The 10,000-nt window shown below is 35.2% G+C and overlaps 1 protein-coding gene across 2 annotated transcripts in view; it reads left to right on the top strand.

Moving 5' to 3' along the window:
- Positions 1 to 10,000, top strand: part of fndc3ba (fibronectin type III domain containing 3Ba) — a 233,921-nt gene that overhangs the window by 156,243 nt on the left and 67,678 nt on the right. For both annotated transcript variants that reach the window (XM_062040932.1, XM_062040933.1), the window contains exons 5-6: positions 1,469 to 1,866; positions 6,172 to 6,299. In XM_062040932.1, coding sequence (XP_061896916.1) covers positions 1,469 to 1,866; positions 6,172 to 6,299 — 526 coding nt within the window. The remainder of the gene's footprint in view (positions 1 to 1,468; positions 1,867 to 6,171; positions 6,300 to 10,000) is intronic.

Here is a 10,000-nt window from a genome sequence, read left to right on the forward strand (position 1 = left end):
GGTAAATAATATGCTTGTAGTAGTAGGCTAAAGTTAAATTATTTAGTATGCACTAATTAAAGGGGCAGAGCTTTAAGAGACATTTTAGCTTTTATATTTTATAAGATATATTTTTTGTAAGAACCACAATTTATAAATATATTTCAGTGAATAAGTTATTGTTCAAATCTGTATATAAATATGTACATAAAGTGTTGTAATTATATTGTAAAATGGATGGATGGATGGACGTTTAAAACAAAACTGTTATTATTAATTAGTAAGTATACATTTTTTGAGCCTTTTTAGAGAAAATCATATCATTGTAGTAAATTATGCAAATTACTCGATGATGTCATGGTGACCACGCCCATAGCCACGCCCCCACCACCACAGGTATCTTGGCAGTTTATGGGAAACACTGGTATATATATATATATATATATATATATATATATATATATATATATATATATATATATATATATATATATATACATAGATACATATCTATATCTATATATAGATACATATCTATATATAGATATAGATATGTATCTGGAGAGCGAGGATGAAAGAGAGATCTATTTTTTAATTTATTGGCTAACTTAGGTGTTTTTAATTATAAAATTGACTTTTCATTTATTTATTCATTATTCTAAAACAGCATAAATTAAGGTGGCTTTACCGTCAACATTAGGGATGTCCGATAATGGCTTTTTGCTGATATCCGATATGCCGATATTGTCCAACTCTTTAATTACCGATACCGATATCAACCGATATATACAGTCGTGGAATTAACACATTATTATGCCTAATTTGGACAACCAGGTATGGTGAAGATGAGGTCCTTTTAAAAAAAATCCATAAAATAAAATGAGATAAATAAATTAAAAACATTTTCTTGAATAAAAAAGAAAGTACAACAATATAAAAACAGTTACATAGAAACTAGTAATGAATGAAAATGAGTCAAATGAAGTGTTAAAGGTTAGTACTATTAGTGGAGCAGCAGCACGCACAATCATGTGTGCTTACGGACTGTATCCCTTGCAGACTGTATTGATATATATTGATATATAATGTAGGAAGCAGAATATTAATAACAGAAAGAAACAACCCTTTTGTGTGAATGAGTGTAAATGGGGGAGGGAGGTTTTTTGGCTTGGTGCACTAATTGTAAGTGTATCTTCTGTTTTTTATGTGGATTTAATAAAAAAAAACAAAAAAACGATACTGATAATAAAAAAAACGATACCGATAATTTCCGATATTACATTTTAATGCATTTATCGTCCGATAATATCGGCAGACCGATATTATCGGACATCTCTAGTCAACATAGTCTACATCCTTTTTACAAAAGTCATGTATTCAAGACAAGACAATAAGACTAATTATGTAAATTCATCATTATTATGATTTCAGTTACAATTTGATGATAATCTACTACAATATCTTATTTTAATGGTATTCATGGTTTCAGGTGCTGGAAGATTCCACGGGGGTCCGTCGGGTGGTGGTGACCCCCCAGTCTCCCGAGTGTTACCCCCCCTCCTACTCACCTGCGTTGTCGCCCACACACCACCTGCCGCCCTACCTGGCCCACCCCCACTTTATCCCCAACTCCCACTCCTTCTACCCGCCCGTCAGCCCGGGCGAGCTGACCCACCAGTACTACCAGCACCACCTGCACCCCATGTACGGCGACCCCGAGATCATTCCCGTGTACGGCATGTCCAACTTCATACGTGAGGAGACGTACAGTAAACCTCAGCCCAAAAAGATCAAAGAGCAAAGACAACTGGAGCGACAGAACAGACTCAACTCACCGCCGTCCTCCTTGTACAAAAGCAGTCTGGGACCCGCACACAACGGGTACAGGTGAGCATCATCATAATGACCACACCCACCTTCCTTCATCAGTAGTTTTATTGTACAAAAGCAGTCTGGGACCCGCACACAACGGGTACAGGTGAGCATCATCATCATAATGACCACACCCACCTTCCTTCATCAGTAGTTTTATTGTACAAAAGCAGTCTGGGACCCGCACACAACGGGTACAGGTGAGCATCATCGTCATAATGACCACACCCACCTTCCTTCATCAGTAGTTTTATTGTACAAAAGCAGTCTGGGACCCGCACACAACGGGTACAGGTGAGCATCATCGTCATCATAATGGCCACACCCACCTTCCTTCATCAGTAGTTTTATTGTACAAAAGCAGTCTGGGACCCGCACACAACGGGTACAGGTGAGCATCATCATAATGACCACACCCACCTTCCTTCATCAGTAGTTTTATTGTACAAAAGCAGTCTGGGACCCGCACACAACGGGTACAGGTGAGCATCATCATCATAATGACCACACCCACCTTCCTTCATCAGTAGTTTTATTGTACAAAAGCAGTCTGGGACCCGCACACAACGGGTACAGGTGAGCATCATCATCATAATGACCACACCCACCTTCCTTCATCAGTAGTTTTATTGTACAAAAGCAGTCTGGGACCCGCACACAACGGGTACAGGTGAGCATCATCGTCATCATAATGGCCACACCCACCTTCCTTCATCAGTAGTTTTATTGTACAAAAGCAGTCTGGGACCCGCACACAACGGGTACAGGTGAGCATCATCGTCATCATAATGGCCACACCACCTTCCTTCATCAGTAGTTTTATTGTACAAAAGCAGTCTGGGACCCGCACACAACGGTACAGGTGAGCATCATCGTCATCATAATGGCCACACCCACCTTCCTTCATCAGTAGTTTTATTGTACAAAAGGCAGTCTGGGACCCGCACACAACGGATACAGGTGAACATCATCGTCATCATAATGGCCACACCCACCTTCCTTCATCAGTAGTTTTATTCAAACTTTTTTTAGGGTTTTACATGCACGCTTGAATTATTTATTATTGTTTTTTTTTTTTCATTTTAAATTATTTGTATCATTTTTCTAACAAATATTGTTTGCCATTATGGACTTAGGGATGTCAAAAAAAAAGTATTACTAGTATTATTAATTATATTAATACATCTGTTAAATAATAGTAAACATATTAGCTAGAAATAAAAATAATAACATAATAAATAACAAATATTATAATCTTATTTTCCTATTTCTTTTTTATTTTAATTTATTTATAGTTTTCTGACAAATATTGTTTGTCTTTATGGACATTGTGTGTGTGTGTGTATGTTATATATATATATATATATATATTATATATATATATATATATATATATATATATATATATATATATATATATTCCTTTTTATATATATATACACAAATATATATATAAAATATAAATATATATTCTTATATATACAGTATATATTATATATATATATATATATATGCGTATATATATATATACATGTATATATATATATATAGTATATATATATATATATATATATATATATATACATATATATAATATATATATATATACATATATATATATACACGTATATATATATATATAAAAAATAAATATATATTCTTATATATACAGTATATATTTTATATATATATATATACGTATATATATATATATACGTGTGTATATATATATATATATATACATATATATATATATATATATGTATATATACATATATATATATGTATATATATATATATATATATATATATATATGTATATATATATATATATATATATATATATATATATATATATATATATATATATATATATATATATATATATATATATTATATATATTTATATTAGAGATGCGTGGTTTGCGGACACAACCGCGGATAATCCCGCGGGTCGGGCGGATGAAAAAAATAGATTTGAAATAGATTGTAGCGGTGGCGGTTGAACCAATTCGTAAATATATATACATAGTTAAATGTTGTTACCCACATAGGAAAAAGGAGCAGCACTCTTTGAAACAGGCAATTATTCATCAGGCACTGCAGCTGGCACCACAAATTCTTTCCCCCCTACAAACCCCCCCCCCCCCCCCCCCCCCCCCCCCCCCCCCCCCCCCCCCCCCCCATTTACGTTCGAGGCTGCGTCCAATAAAGTCACAAAGTTGCCGGGGGTCCTTAACCGGAACGCGACTGTCCTGTTTTGCGCCTGTACAAAAAAGAAACAATAATGTATTCCTTCAGATTCCAGCAGCTGTCAAAGATGAAGTATCCTTCCAGCGACGGCCAGTCAAAGCTGAAGTGCTATCCATCGCTGTCAATCACGTAAGAGGAAACATGACCACGGAAGTAAATGGGGGGGCGGGGGGTGGGGGTTGGGGGGGGGTTTGGGAAGGTTTTTGTAGGGGGAAGAAATTTGGCGTGACACAGCACAACACAACACAACACAACAGGAGAAGAAGAAAAAAATAAAAAGATGGCAGCAAACGTGGTACGCAACACAAACTAAAAAAGGGAATACTAAAGACCAGGGGAAAAAATAACAATAATAGTCAACACTTTCTTAATGGAAATGACAATAATATTATAATAATGATAAATATTATTATCAGGCATTAATATCTCTTAGCCTCTAATGTGTGGCCAAGAGATATTCATGAGTGGCACGCATTGAATGTCTGCTGCATTGGATCAGTCTCCTTTCTAACCTCACTAATGCCTTGCATCGTCTGTAGTACATATACAGTATAACAACGGGTGGGTGGTGGGTGGGTGTGGTTTTGATCAAATGTTAGTTCGGGTGGATGGCGGGTGGATGACGACTTTTGTGAGGCGGTTGCGGATGAAATAATTGCCTATCCACGCATCTCTAATATATATATATATATACAGTACATATATATACGTCTATATGCATATATATATACATTCATATATATATATATATAAACATATATACATAAATGTATACATATAAATATATACATACTGTATATATATCGTATTTGTATGTGTATATGTATGTATATATATATATATATATATATATATAATATATATATTCTTATATATATATATATTATATATATATATATAATATAAACATATATACATAAATGTATACATATAAATATATACATACTGTATATATATCGTATTTGTATGTGTATATGTATGTATATATATATATATATATATATATATATATATATATATATATATATATATATATATATATATATATATATATATAATATAAATATATATTCTTATATATATATATATATAATATAAATATATATTCTTATATATATATATATGTATATATATTAGAATAATATATAATAATATAATATGATAATATAATATATAATAATATAATTTATATTCTAATATAATAAAGAATATATATATGTATATATATATATATATATATATATATATATATATATATATATATATTCTTATATATATATATATATTCTTATATATATATATATATATATATATATATATATAATATAAATATATATTCTTATATATATATATATATAATATAAATATATATTCTTATATATATATATATATGTATATATATTAGAATAATATATAATAATATAATATGATAATATAATATATAATAATATAATTTATATTCTAATATAATAAAGAATATATATATGTATATATATATATATATATATATATATATATATATATATATATATATATATATATATATATATATATATATATATATATATATATATATATATATATATATATATATATATAGTGGCATCAGTATTAGTAGTTTTATTATTATTGTGTCAAATTAATAATGACAATACAGTATAATTACTAATTAAATACATAATTATAATAATAATAACAATGTTTTTAAATCTGAAAATGTTGTATTGCAATAATAATGATCGAGAATTTTCTTTAATTTTTATTGAGGAATTAAGGAATACAAGTATTTTGGCTTTGGTCATTTTTTCAAATGTTTAAATGATTCATGAGTCATTATTTTTTACATATAATGAAATATTCCACAAATAAAAAATATATTTTATTCTTAGGTGAGTAATGAAAATGTGCCGACACTTAATACGTTTTCTTCATTTTCTGCCCTTTAAATGTGGACGTCTTTGTTATTTGATATATTTTATACATGCGGGAATACAACCAGCGGCTAGAAAATCATGCATGAAATTCAAATAAAGTCAATAAATGTTTTTTGTTTTTTCCACCCAACAGTAAATCACACGTCCCGTCGCTCGGGTCAGTGGGGTCAGGGGGCGGAGTCAACTGTCCGAGTGGGAAGAAACCGGAGAGGCGACTCCGGAGCAGTCCACGGAACGGCGAAGCAGATGTGCACACACAAGGTAGGACACAACAATGTGCACACACAAGGTAGGACACAACAATGTGCACACACAAGGTAAGACACAACAATGTGCACACACAAGGTAGGACACAACAATGTGCACACACAAGGTAGGACACAACAATGTGCACACACAAGGTAGGACACAACAATGTGCACACACAAGGTAGGACACAACAATGTGCACACACAAGGTAGGACACAACAATGTGCACACACAAGGTAGGACACAACAATGTGCACACACAAGGTAGGACACAACAATGTGCACACACAAGGTAGGACACAACAATGTGCACACACAAGGTAGGACACAACAATGTGCACACACAAGGTAGGACACAACAATACCTGCAGAATTTTGCTTGGGATGAAGGAGACTGTGAGCTTTCACACACACATGCAACACACACACACACATGCAACACACACACACACATGCAACACACGCACATGCAACACACACACACACACATGCAACACACGCACATGCAACACACACACACACACATGCAACACACACACACACACATGCAACACGCACACACACACATGCAACACACACACACACACACATGCAACACACGCACATGCAACACACACACATGCAACACACACACATGCAACACACACACATGCAACACACACACACACACATGCAACACACGCACATGCAACACACACACACACACACACATGCAACACACGCACATGCAACACACACACACACACACGCAACACACGCACATGCAACACACACACATGCAACACACACACACACACACATGCAACACACGCACATGCAACACACACACACACACATGCAACACACACACACACACATGCAACACACACACACACACACATGCAACACACACACACACACGCAACACACACACACACGCAACACACACACATGCAACACACACACATGCAACACACACACATGCAACACACACACACACACACACACACATGCAACACACACACACACACACACATGCAACACACACACACACATGCAACACACACACACACACACACATGCAACACACACACACACACACATGCAACACACGCACATGCAACACACACACACACACACACGCAACACACACACATGCAACACACACACACACATGCAACACACACACACACACACACATGCAACACACATGCAACACACACACACACACGCAACACACACACACACGCAACACACACACATGCAACACACACACATGCAACACACACACACACACACATGCAACACACACACACACACACACATGCAACACACACACATGCAACACACACACACATGCAACACACACACACACACACATGCAACACACACACACACACACACACACACACACATGCAACACACACACACACACACATGCAGCACACACACACACACACATGCAACACACACACACATGCAACAGAGGTGCATGAGGCAACCCTCCTTCATTCCTCCATGAGTTGTCATGTACGTGTGACTTTATATTTTTCAGACTCTGTAAGGTGCACTCAAAATCCTTTCCTTTCCTCAAAACTCCACAGTGCACCTTATAAGCCGCTGCACCTGATGTACGCCATCATGCTGGTTGTGCTTACCGACCTCGGAGATATTTTATTTGGTATATGGTGAAATGTTAAGTGTGACCAGTATAGATGGCAGTCACACATAAGAAATATGTGTAGACTGCGATATGATGGCAGTCACACATAAGAGACACGTGTAGACTGCAATATGACTCAAGTAAACAACAGCAACATTTGATATGTTCCATTGAAAATATAGAACATTACACACGGCATTTAAAAATGTATGAAAATGTTTTAGTATGACTTTGGTAAGCTATGAAGCCACACCACTTGATGGATTGTACTGTGCTTCAACATAGGAGTATTATTATGCTGTGTGTATAAGGTAAGTTATGAAGCCGCACCACTTGATGGATTGTACTGTGCTTCAACATAGGAGTATTATTATGCTGTGTGTATAAGGTAAGCTATGAAGCCACACCACTTGATGGATTGTACTGTGCTTCAACATAGGAGTATTATTATGCTGTGTGTATAAGGTAAGCTATGAAGCCACACCACTTGATGGATTGTACTGTGCTTCAACATAGGAGTATTATTATGCTGTGTGTATAAGGTAAGTTATGAAGCCACACCACTTGATGGATTGTACTGTGCTTCAACATAGGAGTATTATTATGCTGTGTGTATAAGGTAAGCTATGAAGCCACACCACTTGATGGATTGTACTGTGCTTCAACATAGGAGTATTATTATGTTGTGTGTATAAGGTAAGTTATGAAGCCACACCACTTGATGGATTGTACTGTGCTTCAACATAGGAGTATTATTATGCTGTGTGTATAAGGTAAGCTATGAAGCCACACCACTTGATGGATTGTACTGTGCTTCAACATAGGAGTATTATTATGCTGTGTGTATAAGGTAAGTTATGAAGCCACACCACTTGATGGATTGTACTGTGCTTCAACATAGGAGTATTATTATGCTGTGTGTATAAGGTAAGCTATGAAGCCACACCACTTGATGGATTGTACTGTGCTTCAACATAGGAGTATTATTATGTTGTGTGTATAAGGTAAGTTATGAAGCCACACCACTTGATGGATTGTACTGTGCTTCAACATAGGAGTATTATTATGCTGTGTGTATAAGGTAAGACATATTATCTGGCCTTTTGTTTCGCAATATTATGCAAAAGCAACTTTTCTTACCTTCTGGTACCTGCTGATGTGTATTTGGGATCTGCATAAGTCCTGAAAATGTGCGCGTGTCCGCCTTTGTAGTCCGTGATGACACCGTAGTGGATAAGCTTCTTCTTTTTCTCTATCTTCTTGTTATGTGACATTCATGTTGCCATTTGTAATATAAAGTAGTGTAAAGTTCTTACTTATATCTGTCAGTAAACTCACCATGAAAGCACTAAAACATACCGGTGTGGTGACTTTACATTATTCACCCAAGGAACTTTACTTATTAGAGAGTTCCGGTCGGACGCTTTTTCACAGGACACATTTCGGGTGTTGTTGTTTCTGGATGAGGAGATGCTGCTCCGAAGTAAAGAGTGAATGTCATTAAAACAGTTAGCGCCATCTTTGGACACTTCTTCCACTCCCGTCCTTGCACGCTACACCGCTACAACAAGGAGAAGATGCTGTCCAAGTGGAGGCACGTAAATAAGACTGCCCACAAAGAGACTGTCAGAAAGTGAGTTGAAGATGATGAGTAAAACATCATCTATGCAACATTTGGAGCAGCATTACATGTTATGTAGACCACAAGGAAGTCTTTTACATTTAGAAAATAATAATATGACTCCTTTAATGCGCCTTATAATCTGGTGCGCCTTATGTATGAAAATAGACCTGACTAGACCCGCTCATCTGCAGTGCGTCTTATAATCCGGTGCGCCCTATGGTCCGGAAAATACGTAATTTGTCTTGTTGCCTTATTTTATTAAACGTTTGGTTAGCATTTTTGTTGAACAAAACCCATTTTGTATAATAAAAATGGTGTAATATAAACATTTATCAGAGCTTGTCTAATTTTATAGAGGAATGTAGTTCATCATAGCTCTGGCACCCAATGTAACCCTAGGGCCTACTGAAATGACATTAGTTTATTTAAACGGGGATATCAGATCCA

Source organism: Entelurus aequoreus, linkage group LG03, assembly GCF_033978785.1.
Source record: "Entelurus aequoreus isolate RoL-2023_Sb linkage group LG03, RoL_Eaeq_v1.1, whole genome shotgun sequence".
Lineage (NCBI taxonomy): Eukaryota > Metazoa > Chordata > Actinopteri > Syngnathiformes > Syngnathidae > Entelurus > Entelurus aequoreus.